At 56.8% G+C, this 16,241-nt stretch overlaps 1 protein-coding gene across 9 annotated transcripts; it reads left to right on the top strand.

The window, feature by feature from the left end:
- Window positions 1-88: 88 nt before the first annotated feature.
- Window positions 89-16,178, top strand: LOC117647543. Of its 9 annotated transcripts, XM_034389333.1 has the most exons (18): window positions 2,025-2,337; window positions 3,335-3,460; window positions 3,533-3,677; window positions 3,766-3,885; window positions 3,972-4,162; window positions 4,238-4,552; window positions 4,783-5,044; window positions 5,372-5,733; window positions 5,814-6,024; window positions 7,887-8,121; window positions 8,223-8,513; window positions 12,621-12,789; window positions 12,886-13,047; window positions 13,131-13,232; window positions 13,322-13,545; window positions 13,651-13,666; window positions 14,031-14,039; window positions 14,148-14,292. In XM_034389333.1, exons 1-18 carry the CDS (start codon window positions 2,275-2,277, stop codon window positions 14,154-14,156), a joined length of 3,012 nt encoding a protein of 1,003 aa, XP_034245224.1. In that variant the 5' UTR covers window positions 2,025-2,274; the 3' UTR covers window positions 14,157-14,292. The 9 variants fall into 9 exon arrangements, with proteins under 9 accessions (XP_034245217.1, XP_034245218.1, XP_034245219.1 ...); XM_034389326.1 differs by lacking the exons at window positions 2,025-2,337; window positions 13,651-13,666; window positions 14,031-14,039 and adding exons at window positions 89-183; window positions 565-639 and having other exon boundaries at window positions 14,148-16,178; XM_034389327.1 differs by lacking the exons at window positions 2,025-2,337; window positions 13,651-13,666; window positions 14,031-14,039 and adding exons at window positions 136-273; window positions 565-639 and having other exon boundaries at window positions 14,148-16,178.
- The last annotated feature ends 63 nt before the right edge of the window (window positions 16,179-16,241 follow it).

Below are 16,241 nucleotides of genomic sequence, written 5' to 3'. Positions count from 1 at the left end.
GCTCGTGGAGCGCACCAAAAACATTCTCATGTTGGTGTAGGTCAGAGGGCGGTGGTGAGAGGTTAATTTCTCATACCCTCAGCTGACTGTTTACTGTATGACAAATGCACTTGTAAGTTTTCCTCCCATCCTTCATTGCAGTCGACAGAGATAACTGACGAAAATTCGTCTGTCCTTTGCTAGGTGGGTGTTGTCCTCTGTCGCCGGACGATTCTGCGACACGAGGTGGTTCTCTGTTCACATGTGTTCTGTGTTTGTCTCATCATGATCGATGTAAGATGATTATTCGTCCCGGATCCATTTGAGGTGTCTGCTACTGCACTGACAGGTTGCATGTTTGCTGTTTTAATATTCAAATCCGAAGTCCCTGTGACGGTGTGTAGGTTTTGATGATGTTGTGATGGAACAACTGTAGTTTTGATTCCCTCAGGCCTCCTCTTCTGTCTGCTTATTATTTAGTGTCACAGAAAAATTGATAGAAGCTGCAACGAGAACTTATTCTTCATCTTCTGCTCACAAATCTATCTGAATTGGATTTTATTTTATGCCTCTCTTTCTCCACAGATGTCACCATCCCGTGAAAAATGACTAAAGGTGTAAGGTGCATCCAGGATGAACATTCCAGACGATTCAAACATGGCAAGTATTAAATGCACTCTCGACATGTAATTGAATTTTTACGACAAGGCGGCTTGACTTCAGCAGTTGGGAAAGTGAAGGGTTTGTTGCGATAGGTGACATATAGTGCAGAGTGCGGAGCAGCCTAAAACAGCATTCTGTTGAGTGATGGCGGGGAACTTAAAGCACAGGATACGGCAGGATGTGTTTGATGCAGTCACTGCGGTGTAAGGGCTAAGTTTGGTGTGGGGGTGGAGTGTGAGTGAGTGCAGGGTAAGGGGTAAGTGGGCGGGAAAAGGGGGGGGGGGCTATCGCGAGGTAACCACTGCACCGCGTGACGGGGCTTCGACCTTCGTGCACCCTGGGCATCAAGACGGCCTTGCCCTTGCCGCCCTTGCCGCCCTTGCCCGGCAGCCGCAGGGTGACGCAGTGGGGCCCTTTCACCGGGCCGACAAGGAGGACAAGAAATCGCAGAGAGCCACATTCGCTGCCGCTGATCCGGTCGGTGGCACTCTCTATCTCTCTCACTCTCTCTCGTGTTTACCAATCCGACATGCGATACGGTGGGCATGGGCGGGCCGGGCGGGGCTTCCCGGACTTCCTGTGCGCACTGCGCGTATCACGCTCGAAAGGCGCCGCCATTCACACCGGTGAGAGTGGCGGAGCGTGGCCCTGGCCCTCCTCCCGAAATTGGTTTCCCTTCCCCTTTCCCCGCCCATGGCGCCGCCCGTCGTTCCCTTCCTGCGGCTTCCCTGCCCTTCCCGGCCCTTCCCTGCCCTTCCCTGCCCTTCCCTGCCCTTCCCTGCCCTTCCCGGCCCTTCCCTGCCCTTCCCTGCCCTTCCCTGCCCTTCCCGGCCCTTCCCTGCCCTTCCCTGCCCTTCCGCTCTGCCCTTCCCGGAGGCGCCTGGAAAGGTGGCAGGGTGCTGGCTGGCTGGGCTGGGTTGTCCGTCGTGCGTCCTCCTCGGCGCCTCGGCCGGACTCGGGTCGGGCGGGCAGCCCTTGCCTTGCCCTTGCCGCTCGGCGCCGCTCGGCCCCGCTCGGGCTGCTTCGGCTCGGCGCCGCTCGGGCTCCACCCCTGTATTGATCGCGGCGGGGCGCTCCTTGGCGTGCTGCAGCGCCATGGAGCCCTGCGACGCCGACGGAGGCGCCCCTTGTACAGTAGCTGGCGCGCCCTGCCCGCCCCTTCGTCCTCGCCGACGCCCTTCTTGGACGCGCGGAGGGTCGACGAGCTGCCGACTGCCCCTCCGAGGGAACCTGTGACGACGGCGCGGCCGCGTCGCGAGCGTTTTGGGGCGTTCCGAGGCGTTCCGCGAGGCGTTCCACGCGGGCGTTCCTGGAGCGAGGGCGCGGGGTCGCTGGAGCGGGGTGGCGTTTGTCGAGGCGCCCACCCCCTCGCGTTCGGCAGGTCCGCAGGGGGCTTTCGGGTGTCCCTTCAGAGTGTCTCGTCGCGCAGTGCCTTCCAGACGTGTCACGCTGCAGGCGATCGCACCGAGTGACGAAACGTGACCAGTGTGACTGACTGAGTGTGACTGTGTGACGAGCCCATGGCACGCGCGTCGCGATGCACGCCGCCGTCACGGTCCCAGTCGCGACGGGGGCCTCGGTGGTAGCGGGGCCGCGCAAGCCGCGGGACTCGAACGACAACCCTTCAGCAGTATGCACTCTGTGGCGACGCCCGCAACGCCAGGCGTCGGTCTCGCCATGGGACAGTCCTCCTCGGTGAGTGTGCTTCTCTCTCTTCTCGTTCTCGTCCTCGCTGGCGGCGGCGAGCGGCGGCTGGTGTGTCATCCTCCACGGCGAGCGTGTCGCGGGGCAGCGGGGCCTCGCGCGGCCGCCATGTTTGTTTGCAGGGGTTGTGTGCGCTGTGCCATGCTGTGCGCTGGGCACTCGTCGAGGCACTCGCCCTCCAGCGCCCGGATTGGCCGTCCAAACATGGGCCCACACTGCTAGAGGTCAGACAGGCAGCGCGCTCGGCGTCGCGAAGGCCGCGAAGCACGCCAGCGGCGCCGCCACCTGCATGGCACGGCCTGGGGGAAAAAATGAAGCCCCCTCCCCCCACCCCTCCACCGCAAGGCAGTGTGTGGATTTGCATATCTGACGTCTCTGACGTCGCGGCCCGGCCCGTTCGCCCTGGCTAGCCCTGCCTGCTTTGCCGTCGGGGCGCGTTTTTGTTTTTGGCTTTTGGTTTTCGACTTTTGGGGCTCGTCGTGGTCGCGTTGTCGGCCCACCCTGGCCTGGGCCGCGCTAATAATAGTTGCGCTCCGCCCCGGCGGTCCGATAACGCGCCGATGCAGCCGACCGACAGTGTAGTGTGCATTCTGGCGGGAAGTCACGCACCGCGCCCCAGCAGCGACAGCAGAGCGGGCTGGCAGGCCAGCAGACCGGGCACCGCCATACGGGGAAGCGGGCGGCCTAGGGGACGGCCTAGAAGGCCTAGACGCGGTCCCGGCTTCGGTCCGCGATGCGGGTTGCGCGCGGCGCGGCCGTGCTGTGTTGGTGGGCCTGCAGTGCGTGGTGGTGGACGGCCGCCCTGCACTGGGCCGCCGCCAGCCGGCTGCGCGCCGCGGTGGAGCGCCGGCTCTGGCCCCTGCAGGTAGCGACGCGGGACCACCACGAGGGTTTTGCTGCTCTGTCTCTCTCGCGCCGTATGAGTGTGACGGAGACGGAGAGACGCTTGGAACGGATGCTCACGGCGTCCCTGTCTGTCTGCTTGCAGAGTGAGTCCAAAGGGCTGAAGCGCGCCGGGCCCTACATGCGGGGCGCGGCCAACTCCTTCGGCTTCCGACGCAACAAGAAGAGCCCCGACGAGAAGGCGGACCTGGAGCAGCGCAACTACAGCCAGGTGAGTGGTCTAAAGGCCGCGCCCGAGACGCGTTTTGGCAGTGTGGTGCTGACGGCGGCCTCTCTGCTGCAGGAGGCGCTGTTCAAAGAGCAGCACAATGTGACGACGGCCATCAAGGCCAGCCCCAGCCTGGTCAGGTCGTCCAGCAAGGACGGCGCGCCCAACCCCGCCGCCCCCAAGACGAACCGCTTCGGCTTCAGAGCACCCGTCAGTGCGGGTAAGAAATAAAAAGACAAAAAAAAAAAAAAAAATATTTTTATGGTATTTGAACCCGGGAAGTGCACGTGTCTGACGCTTTGCTGCAGGTGCCGCTGGCCGCGGGCTGTCCAACAAGGTGGGGGACTCCTTCCAGTCGGGGGTGCTGGCCACCTCCACGCCAAAGCCCGGAACACGCCCCAACTCTTCCCCCGCCAATGTCGCCAAAAGTAAGTGCCCTTTTCGCTCCTTTTCAAAAAACTGACGCAATTTAATTTCTAGATGACTTTGCGCTTAATTGTGGGTGCGTTTGCAGAAGCGTCGCCACCCGTCGCCGCCGGGCGGCCCAGTGTGCGCCCCGCGCCGCCCAAGACGCTGGCCGTGGCCAAGCACGTCCCCGCGGCGGCCAGGGCGCCGGGGTCGCAGCTGCCGCGGCCCCAGTTCGTCGGGCGCGCCGGCAAGGACGCCAAGACCGTGGCCAACTACGGCACCAGGAGAATGGCGCCGGTAAGGACGAAGGCCACGTCGCGGACGTCTACGCAAACCTTCAGACACGTAGACAATAAATGAACTCATTTCCAGATCGCGACCTTCGACGACGAGATCGGCTCCTCCAAGGAGAGCTCCATGAACGAGGACTCGGGGCTCGGCAGCCAGTTGGCCGGTGACACGGACACCCTGCACGGCATGGACGTCCTGGACGTCAGCCCGCGGGCCGGCCAGCGCCTGCGTCGCGCCGCCGCGGCCCAGCGGCCCCGGCGCAGCCTGCGCAGCCTGCGCGACGAGGACGACGACCCCAACGTCATCACCGAGATCGTCCCCATCGCCAAGATGGTGTCCAGGGCCTCGCTCAAGAGCCTCACCTCGCTGGGCGGCCAGAGCGCCTCGCCGCACCTGGTACGTTTGTTCTGCCTTGGCGGTCAGCCTGCCGGGTAGGCAGTCCCGTTGAGCGCGCGTGCCTGCCGGCTGCCTACCCGCACGGCGCGCTGGTCAGCCCGGTGGGTAGGCAGTCCCGTTAAGCACAGGTGCCTGCCGTTGCTGGTCGGTTGCCTACCCGCACGGCGCGCTGCCGGCTGCCAAGCGTTATTTCACAGTAGACTGACCGATTCTGCCTGTTCCTCGGCCAGCTGTCCGTCAGAGGGTCCATCAAGAGCGCCTCCTCGGACGAGTTCCACACCGACTCCAGCCTGTTCCGCGACTACGGCGAGGGCCTGGACGACCGCACCGAGGCCAAGGTGCTGATCGACCGCCAGATGGCGGAGAAGAGGCCGATGGGCGGCCGCTACATGAAGGACTACGGCCCCGGCGAGGAGCAGGACGAGGACTGGGGGCAGGGCGAGGCCATGGCGGACAACGAGTGGCGGGACGTCGTGGGCTCCGTCGTCATAGGTAAGGTCTTGTCTCTCTCGCACTCGTGGAGCGTGCCGTAGTACAGTGGGCCAGAAGACTGGTGGAGGCGGCCAAAATTCTAGACGCGTTTTGAGCTCCAGAGTCGCTAAATGGGACTCGAACCGAACGTGTGACCCCACCAATAGATTCCTCGTTCAAAGAGCTTTCCATTGGTGGGGTCACACGTTCGGTTCTACACCTATTTCGCGACTCCTGGAGCTCAAAACGCGTCTTGAGTTTTGGCCGCCTCCACCGGTCTTCTGGCCCACTGTGCGTAGGGGAGCGAGAGAGACAGAGCACGGGGATGACGAGAGCCCTGTGTTGCAGACGAGGACGTGAGCTTGAGCTGCGAGATGAAGGAGCTGAAGACGGCGGCGTCCTGCAAAGCCGACAGCAGCAACCTGGCCGAGCTGGTGGCCGCCTCGGCCGAGCACGGCCTCATCGAGGACGAGAGCGCGCCGGAGGACAGCCTGTTCAGCAGCAGCCCCGCGTCCACGAGCGACGACTCGCCGTCCAAGCACAGCGCCCACAGCGCGCACAGCGAGGGCAAGGAGGGCCAGGCCCGGCGGAGGGTGCGGACCAAGAAGCGCGAGGGCAAGGACGCGTCCAGGCGCAGCCAGGACGCCAAGCCCAAGGACTCCAACAAGGAGGCCGACAAGGCCACGAAGGAGGCCGACGAGAAGAAGGAGGTGAGTGCACGCACGCCGGCCTCTGCAGTCCGTCGCTCAGGCGTTTCCGTAACCAAGGTTTCCCCACTTGACGCGCGCAGGGCCACCCGGTGAGTCCCGAGGGGTCGGGGACGCCCTCCAACTCCTTCTCGCTGTCCGACGGGCGGGACTTCCTGATCGACGACGAGATCGGAGACCAGCCGCAGCTCACCATCCACAACAAGCTGGACGGGCACGGCGACGACAGCGAGCTGGCCTCCATCACGGAGAGCGCCGCCTCCATGACGCTCAGGGACTCGTCGCACCACCAAGGTACAGCCACAGCCCTGCGAGGCTAGACGGCCTGCGCTTGCGCTGCGCTTGCGCTGCGCGGGTAGCGGAGCCTTTGGGTGTTGGAGGGAAAGGGAGGCGTTCGGACGCAGGTTTGGCAGTGTGAGTTCGAAATGATGTGGGATGCTCTGAGCGTGGTGTTGGTGGTGTGGTGTGGTGGTGTTGGTCTGAGCATGCGAATTTCCCAACAGAGAAAACGTCCTCAAAATTATCATCAGGGGCTATTCCCTACACTGTCGATTCCCTCCCTTTTCTATCGACTTTAGATGTTACAAATATCATACCATTCTTCATTATCAGCATAATCAATCACATAAAATATCCTAGAGGTTTTGAAGAATGTTCAAACATACGTAGGCCATATAACAATCTTAGCATAATTTATTCAAGGTGCTTTGTGAGCTCTTCCATTTTCATAGTTGTTTTTTGCTTGCATTTGAACTGGTGTTGAGAAAAGCCCAGAGATTTGTGATAGAAGGTGCCATTTTATGAATAAGGACAAAGTGGTGAAGAAAGCGCTACAGTCATTTTCACTCTTCCATTACCATTTGAATTTTTGTGGTGGCGATTCTTCCAAGGCTTTTTACATTCCTCACAAAAGAGCTCTCATTAAATCTTCCACCTGTATTTAACTTTATTTAATATGCATAATGCAGTATTTGTTTGTGGTGCATTATGGTATTAAAATTTTCCATGTACACTTTACTTATTGTCTGTTCATTCAATACTATTTAAGTGTGCTGTAGGTGTTGAGTAAAATATTTAACAATTGGAGATTTTTTTGGTGTATCTTTCATTTTGAAGGAATATTTTGGTGGTGGTTGGTGTTTTTCATCTGATCTTTTGATGAAGCGACTAATTGAATGTGTTATTAGTTTTAAGATTGGGGGATTTGCTTAATCCTTAGTGATTGTTATGGCTGTTTGGATAGGCTGGGAATTTTTTTTAGCAATTAGATACATTTAGTGGCCTTATTGGTGGTTGTCATTTGTATTTCAGGTTGTTTGTTTTCTTCTCTTGTGCCTTCTGTTCATAAACACTTGGTTCATCTGTACTGTGCCTGTTGACTAGTTCTTGTATACTACTTACAAGATTAAATTATGTTAAAAATCACGCATACGTTTTCTTTTCAATGGCATACCTGTATGACATATTAAGTAGAGTTGTGCTTATTTAATTAAATCAAAACTTATTCTGCTCTTTTATAGCAAAGAGTATTTACGTTTTCTCTTTGCTTATATGATCTTAATCAAAGGCACACTTCTGCTTGGTATCACTTCTTGAATATCACCTCCTCTTAAACCACTCCCGGATATCCTGGCGTTCCCGTTTTTCAAGATAGGATGTGTTAGGGACAAAAATGAAACAGTTAGAGCATGCCACATCATTCAGACCACACAACCATCCTGGGGCTGGGCAGGTTGAGGTTTCAAAAAGTCGAGTGCGAGTATGTGCTTTCCGTCACGATGGGTTGTCCAGCATCGCTCAAAACTCCAGACGCGTTTTGAGCTCCAGAGTCGCTAAGTGGGACTCGAACCGAGCGTGTGACCCCACCATTGGATTGCTCTCCGGACGAGGAATCCATTGGTGGGGTCACACGTCCGATTCGAGTCCTGTTTACCGACTCTGGGGCTCAAAACGCGTCTAGAGTTTTGGCCGCCTCCACCGGTCTTCTGGCCCACTGTGCGGCCGGCGCTGGCCGGCGCCGCTCTCAGGCGCTGGTAGGCAACCCATCGTGCCGCCTTGCGGGGCGTGCGGCCCGCCCGGGAGGGGCTCCTCGCCGCGAACGGGCCGCCCCGGCCAGGACTCTGGGCTGTGACGTGACGACGGTTGTTTCCACGCAGCGCTGCCGAGCGGCATCTCGCGCGCCATGAAGCAGTCCCGGGGGCTGGACAGCACGGGCAGCAACGCCCCGGGGGCCGGCGCCGACCTCTCGCACCGCCAGGACCGGCAGCTGAGCCGCGACAACACGCTGAGGATGTCGGCCGCGCGCTTCGGCGGCTCCATGGACTCGCTCGCCACCAACTCGATCGACTCGGAGGACCTGATGATGGACTTCGAGGAGGACCCCGCCGACAGGTAAGGCGCAGGCCGTGGCGCACGCTGGGGCGGCTGAGGCGGCTGAGGCCGTGGCGGGGGAGGCTGGTGCAGTCGGTGACACGGTGACGCGTGCCCCACAGCACCAAGAGGTACCGCTCCATCACCAAGTCGTGGGGCGGCTCCCCCGTCCTGTTCTGGCCGCGGCCGCGCAAGGCCAAGAGCCTCAGCGTGGTCGATCTGGAGGAGCTCAAGAGCATCAAGACGGACTGCTTGGCCAACAGGGCGCGGAGCCAGAGCTGCGGCACCGAGGACGACGTCGCGGCGGACGAGAAGGGCGAGAAGGACGACGCGCTGGACGGCGACAACGTGCTGCTGGAGCTGTCGTCCCTCATCGAGAGCATCACGGGGGCGAGCAGGGAGAGCGACGGCAGGTGAGTGGCCGGGGTGGCGAGCCAGACCAATTTGCCACCGAGGCGGCGCGCAAGGCGCAGCGCGCGCAGCGCCCAACGGAACATGGAGGCAAGCCGAGGCAAGCGTGGGTGGGAGTGGGAAATGCACGCCGGGACGCCGCGGCACGCCGCCACGGCGCTGGCTGGGCGCGCTGGGCGGAAGGCACGCCTTGCACACGCCGCGCGGCTGGAGGCCTGGAGCCCTGCAGCCCGGGAGCCGCCGCACCGCCGGCCGGTTCCAGGGCCTCCAGCGCGACGGTGCGCGGCCGCGGCTCGGCACGGCCTGGCGGCGGCGGCGGCTGCGGCGGTGGTGGTCATATGTATCGAGAGCAACAGCGCCGCCGCCACCGCAACGCCACGGCCCGGGCTGGGCCTATGACAGGGCAAGCTCCAAGGGGTCGGCGTCGACGTCGGCGGCGTCGCCCAGCTACGCCCCGCCACGCCGCGCGCGCAACGCGCCGCCACTCCCGGCAACCGCGGCGTCGGGCCGCTGGTGCTGGTGCCGCTGGTGCCCGCTGGCTGGCTGTGCCACGGCTGTGCCCGTTCTGGCGCGGCGCGGTGCGGCTCGGCGCGGCTCGGGAACTCGGGAACCCACCATTCCACAGTCGTTGTGCGGAATCTGTTGGCCTGCCTGGGCTGCCTTCGTGAGTCAGTACCTCGCCGCAGCGCCGTCGGGGCCGTCGGGCAGCCTGTTCCGTTCGTGCGCGGCTGTGCGGCCTGTGCGGTCGAACCAGGACGCCGTTGTCGTGACGCTGTCCCCGCGGTTGTGGATAGCCAGGTCCTGCGTCGCGCCTCGCATCGTGATGCAGCCATGAAGGAGCCCTTGGTGGGCGGCACGGCGCCCCCGGCCACGACGGCCACGCCGGCGGCCTCGGTCCCCAACGGCAACGGCCTGGCGCCCGGCCGCGGGACGCTGGGCCTGCCGGCGGCGGGCGTCGAACCCGGGACCCTGCCGCTGCCGGCGCCGAGGGTCAGCCGCTCGCCGTCGCGAGCCAAGGCGACGCTGCTCAACGGGTCGGCGTCGTCGTCCGTCAGCCTGGCCAGCTTGTCCAGCCCTGGGTGTGTGAGTGTGGTGTGTGGGTGGCACTGAGCCTTACCGGGGCGTCACCGGTTCCATTTCCCTGGCCTCTTTCCGCGCCAAACTGCCGACAGTGTAGGCAAATAGCGTGCACTTGGTGCACTCGTATCGGGACGCGGCGCCGCGCGGTGCCAGGCAGCTGTCATCGGCTTGGTGCTTCCACTCTCTCCGTGGCGTGGCCTGGCAGCTTCACGTCAACTAAAACCGCAATCTGGGACGATCGCCGGAGCGGCTGGAGCGGCCGCAGCAGCTGGGACGTGCGTGTCTACGCCGGCCTGGGTCTTTCCGGAGCACCGCTGGAAACATTTCGTGGTGTGGCCGGCCAGGCCCGGCCAGGCTCGGGGTTCATGTAGTTCACTCCGCGAGGCGCGCTTACACTGTGCCAAGTCCACTGTGTGGTTCCGGCCCACTTGTCAAGTACGCCGTGCACCCAGAATGTGTTTGGCGTTTCGCCACCCCTGGCGAGGGCTTGCGCAGCTTGCACAGCCTGCGCACAGTGGGTCAGAAGACCGGTGGAGGTGGCCAAAACTCCGGACGCGTTTTGAGCTCCAGGGTCGCTGAAAGGGACTCAAACCGAACGTGTGACCCCACCAATGGATTGCTCTCCGAACGAGGAATCCATTGGTGGAGTCACACGTTCGGCTCGAGTCCCATTTAGCGACTCTGGAGCTCAAAACGCGTCAAGAGTTTTGGCCGCCTCCACCCCTGTGTTGCCCATCAACCTCACCAAGTAACAGTGAGAGGCTCATGCTTGACAGAGCCGTTCGTTGAACGTCCATCCTTAAACCTTAAACCGGTCTTCTGGCCCACTGTGCTGCGCCACTCCACGTGTTGGACGCGTGCTTGCCAAGCTAGTGCAGCACCAGCCAAGCACCCCCCACGGCGCTGGCGCCGCCCCCGAGCCCCAAGCGCGTTCCGAGAGATTGCACTGGCGCGCTCGAGGCGTTCGAGTTTCTAATGCACGCTGCATGACTGCATGGCGGAAGCGCGGAAGCGTATGTGCATCTGCAAATGCGATTCATCCGCCTCCACGCCCTGAATCCCTGAATGCTCGCATCGCTCGCTTTCTAACGGACCGGCGGCCCTGGCGGCCCTGGCGGTGCGCGTGCCGCGGCGTGCCGGCTCGGACCCCCGAGCAGCCCGTCGTGTGCTCCAAGTACGCGTGCTACGCTCTGGTTGAGCCGATGGCCTTGAAATTCCTCCGCGACGCACTGCTGCAGCGGACCGTCCGTCGGCTCGCGCGCCTCTTTCCACTTTCCACGAACCGGGAACCTGGCCGTCGTGGTCGGCCGTCGCGGTGCGTCCGGGACGGTCCGGCGCCCCGTCAGTCCCGCGCCTCATTAAGACTCACTCGGGTGCCGATGACCCAGTAATCCAGCAGACTGATTCCGCGAGCGTGGCTCTGTCTCTGTCGCACTCACACGGGACGCCGCATGAGTGCGAGGGAGACGTCCCACTCGGAATCAGTCTGATGCGGGACGCCCCTTGCGTGCGAGAGGGACGGAGCGGGATGGAGCGAGCGCGCTGACGCACACGCCCGGTGCACAGTGGGCCAGAAGGCCGCTGGAGGCGGCCAAAACTCTAGACGCGTTTTGAGCTCCAGAGCTAAATGGGGCTCGAATCGAACGTGTGACCCCACCAATGGGTTCCTCGTTCGGAGAGCAATCCATTGGTGGGGTCACACGTTCGGTTCGAGTCCTGTTTAGCGACTCTGGAGCTCAAAACGCGTCTAGAGTTTTGGCCGCCTCCACCGGTCTTCTGGCCCCCTGTGCGGTGGGAGCGCCTGCAGCGGCCTGCAGCCTGCGGGGTAGGCCGCCCCGCGTCACGGCCGCGCGTTGCGGGCGGCGGCAGCGGCCAGCCTATCTAGTTATCTAGCCGGCCCACTGTGCGCCGGCCATTGCCAGAGATTGCCGCCCACGATTCGCCACGCGCTTCGCGCCACGTGTCCTCGTCGATGCCATTTCCATTTCGGCGAGGATGGATTGGACAATTTGTGGCGGCGTGGCCGAAAGCCGAGTGGGCCGGACGGGCAAGGCAAACCAAGGTGGAGCCGAGCGGAGCGGGCCAGGCAGCTGCAGACGCGGTTCCAATAACGTGAAAGAAAAGTCGCGGGTCGCGGCCACGGCACCCACGGCTCTCCTGTTGGTGAGGCGGACGGCGCGTGGCCACCGGCAGCCGCTCTCGTCGCTCTGTCTCTCTCGCACTCGTGCGGAACGCCCCGTGAGTGCGAGAGAGACAGAGCGACGAAAACGACTCTGCAGCCGGCGTAGCACAGGGCCAGAGGCCGGTGGAGGCGGCCAACCTAGACGCGTTGAGCTCCCGAGTCGCTGAACAGGGCTCGACCGAACGTGTGACCCACCAATGGATAGCTTCCGAACGAGGAATCCATTGTGGGTCCACGCTCGGTTCGAGTCCTTTTAGCGACTCTGGAGCTCAAACGCGTCTAGAGTTTTGGCCGCCTCACCGGTCTCTGGCCACGGCGTAGCCACGGCGTAGCGGATCGCCCCGCCGGCCCTGCTTCTCGAGTGGCCGTGCCGTGTTCCATGTTCGGCCAAATGTGAATCCTGCCCGGCTTCTGTCCCGTCCGGCCGTCTGTCTGTCCATGTCCTGTCCAGCCGTGCGCCCGACCATCTGCCCGGCCGTCAATCCCTATCAGCCCCTGCCTGGTTTGACGCGGCCCGGCGCACCCAGCTCAGCGCGGCCGGCACCGCCAGCACGGCCAAGCCCATTGGCCAAGCCCATTGGCCAAGCCCCCATGGGGGAGCAGCCCCCCCAATGGGGGGCCCCCATGACCCATTGCCGCCCCTCCCCTTTTTTCTGGTGCGAGGACGAACGAGACAGCCAATCGGGGACAAGGTTGGACAAGGCGTGGGTTCGTCATGGGGGAACACAAAATTGAAAGAGGCGTAGAGAAAGGATCTGGAACCTGTTTTGAACGCTAAAATTATTATAAATTATTAAAAAATTTAAAAAATTATACAGATTAAAATGAGAACAATTTTGTGTTGCAGCACCTCGTTGCTGGCCAGGCACTCCTCCGTGCACACGCGGTCGCGGCCCACGGCCCAGGCCAACATCCAGGCCGGACTCAACAGCAGCGGGCCCAGCTCGGCCCCCGACAGCCCCCGGTACAGCCTTGGCTCCAGTGGGGCACCCAGCCCCCTCAGGCCACCCCGCCAGGTAAGTCCACCCCACAAAATTTAAATTATTTTTCTCATGATTTGATTCCCCCCCCCCACACACACAAATATTACACATGTATAAATTTCCTTACAGCTTGCAAGCTCAGACAGTGATGAATCCGCAATGATGAGAGTGGATCGGGGCACATATCAGCACATGTATCAGGATGTGGTTCACATAAAAACAATGCTGCTGAAGCTCAAGAGGGTACTTCAAGAGGCTGAGACCTTAAATCCGTTTGAAAGCTCTCTAAAGGTACTTGGATTTATTTGTTTGACTGCATGGTTGAAATATCAAAAGCCTGGAAAGAAATGCTAATTGCTCTGTTCTTTTTCTAGAATGGGTTGTTACATCAACTCGTGCATGCAGACGATTCAGGTGAAGACAGTGAGGGCAGAGTACGGAACCCAGATGAAGAGGTTGTTGATCTCAAGAGACAGGTACCTATTATACCTTTGTTAAAAATTGATCAACGAATGATGCAGTGTAGGTAGCAAATTTCTACAGTGACTTGCGTTTAAAATTACAGATGGTATTAATGAAGCAGCAAATGGAGGAAAAGGATCGTACAATCCAGTTGATGCAAGTTCAGATGATGAAGTATGAGAGGATATCCGATGATGTCACCGAAAATGGTCAACCTGCTGACATGTGCAACGCTGCTACCCAAACTGAGAGGATGAGACCTGTGTCTGCAGGGCCATCCTTACTGCAATCGCTGCCTTCTGATTCAAATGGAACACCCCTTGTCAGGTGTGTAGAAATCCGTGAATGGAAAGTTGTGGGCTGCAAAGCCCTTCTTGTGTGTTTGGTTTTAAAGTGATGGATTTAACCCTTACGTCTTCTATTTTCATGCAGCTTTCGGATTGGGAAGGTAGAGTGTGTGGATTACATTTTGGGTATTTTCTTGCTTAGTGCTATCAACTTTTGGATGCACTCGTTTGTTTGGAATAGAAATTTATTTTCCTGCTGAAGTTCCTCTAGTGGCTTAGTGACATTCAATTTGAGAGTTAATTTTTTTTTCCTATGGGTAATTTTTAGTTGTGATATATCTTTTAAGCCAGAAAAGTCTATTATTCATGTTAGAACGCTAGGTGGTTATACTCACAATAAATTTTATTTTTCAATTGAAAAAAAAAAAACCTAACGTTTTAATTAAGCATCTTTTAAAATAAAAGACTGTTGAGACAGCTTAAGCTAATTTTTTTTATGACTATGTTACATGCTGCTGCTAATAGGCATATGGAGTGAGTAAACCCATTAGTTTGTTGTTTGCTGTAGCTCCAAATCCACCGCCGCCCTTCAATTCCTGAGGTTTTTTCCAAGTTGCAAGAATGCGTGTCTTTTTGTTGCAGTTTGACTGATACATGGGGCCGCCGAAGTAGGACTCCAGCTAGTGCCAGCAGCATCGGTGGAAGCCCTGCCGTAGAAAACAGAGCTCCTTCTGCCTCCAGGGTTCCCACTGTGACCTCTAGAAGCAGCAGGAGTGTCACACCAGGACACCAAAGGCTTGGACTTTCACTTGCCTTCACTGGAGATAGTCCATCAAGCATTCCTCTGGTCAAAGGACATCACCGCAAGACTGGAACTGCTGTAGACTCAGTGCCAAATACTAGAAGGCCCCCTGTAGTTACGGCATCTCTGCCACGAAAGGCTGGAACAGGGATGGCTGCCACTCCGAAACCTTGATATTGCATTCGCTAGCATCTCTAAGTGCAAGCGTTTTGCAAGCATCAGCAAACCACCCAAAGCTAGGGCTGTCTATTTTAATTTAGCTTCGTATTAATGGGGGAAATTTAATACAATATCTTGTGCAATTTTTTCTCCCATACAGTATTTATGGCACAAAACAAATCTAAGTTTTTTGTATTTAAAGTTAGAAAGTGATACTCATTATTAACTGTTGAGATGTATTTTGGTCTCTGTTGAACTGATATTAGGCATCTGTGCGTGTCTCTAGTATTTTTCTGTGTAAAACACATTCCTACCTCCCCCTTCTTTATTTAAAAAAAAAAAGGGTTCATGGCAGCCTTTGGGAAATGGATGTGCAATGTGTGGATGTTGTTGATAGGTTTCTACTACAACTTTAAATTGTGATAAATTGTCAGAGATAACAGTTGAACCCATTGGAGAAAGGCGTATAAGTGTCAAAATAGGATATACAAATTATGAAATCAGACACTTAGTCACCATCATGGGCTTAATTAAACACTCAAATTAAATAGTGAAATTAAAATAGCCTTTGGTTGGTTGATATAATATGTGATGTAGTCTTATAAAGTAATGCTAAGTACCTATTCTCCTTACCAAATTGACTTTTTCTTTTAGATGAAACAGTTTTATGTTAAAATGATAGTAAGTTGCTTGTTTTCGTTTCATTATTGTGATCTGTTTTTATTTCTTGCTATTTATATATATATATATAATGACGTTTTTACTCGCACGTAATCATGTTCCTGCTGTTAAATGTGATTGTTTTGGTGTTGTTTGGTGGCGTGATGAGGCATTTCGGATATGACTAACGGTGTAGTCTCCTTCCTTTAGCACCTGCTGTAATTCTTTTCTTTTTAAACAAAAGCAACAAACATGTCTTTTACTGAAATCCCTTACCTGAGCTTATCAGATTTTGTAATTACTGTAAGTGACCCTGTGTGGTTTACAACATTTTGTCTGTGCAATATTGGTTTCATTATGTAGCTTTGTTTCCATACTTTTGTTCTTTAACTAGAGGTGGAGAAATCCTTCATATGGCTCTCAAAAGTGATCGTCATAGCAATCTAGACCTAGGCTTTACTCTAAGCAAGCTTGATTGCTTTAAGTAGAGAATTTGAGAGCATTAATTTTAAGATAGGGTCAAACAGTCATTTTGATCCCATTGTTGATGCATTTGTCTCACATGCTTTTTCATGTTACAAGTGAGTACTCCTTTTCATTCAAAACAAATTTTGATTGAATTAAATATTTTTGATCTCTTTCTGTCACTTTAAAATCACATGTCTCCTATGTGTTGTTCTTGATTTATGAGACATATTGTATTAATTTCTTTGTACCAGCTAAGATCTGTACTTAATCAGGTGAATTTGCTGCAGAGCACTTAAATTGCTTATTGGTGTAAGAGAAAATTGGATTATTGAGTTTATGAGATTTGTTGGTGCAAACCTTTTTGTCGAATCTTCCAAAGCTGTTTGCCAAATGTGTTATCCCCCTCTTTTTTTTTCCACAATTAATAAGAATTACTGTTCCAGCATTGTTTTCTTCGTTTTTGTTGAGCTTTGTTTACACATTGTTCCTGCCTCTTATTTTGAATATGTAAACATTTGTATTTGCTGGGTTTGCTATCTTTAAGCCACAGCCATGGTGATAAAAAAAAAGTCAGTTATATTTTATGCCCGCATTACAATTGGTTCATTATTTAAATGCCCTATGCCATGTGATGAAACCACATTCTG

The sequence above is a fragment of the Thrips palmi genome, unplaced genomic scaffold (genome assembly GCF_012932325.1).
Source record: "Thrips palmi isolate BJ-2018 unplaced genomic scaffold, TpBJ-2018v1 HiC_scaffold_2, whole genome shotgun sequence".
NCBI classification, from domain to species: domain Eukaryota; kingdom Metazoa; phylum Arthropoda; class Insecta; order Thysanoptera; family Thripidae; genus Thrips; species Thrips palmi.
This window is presented reverse-complemented; position numbering and strand designations above follow the sequence as displayed.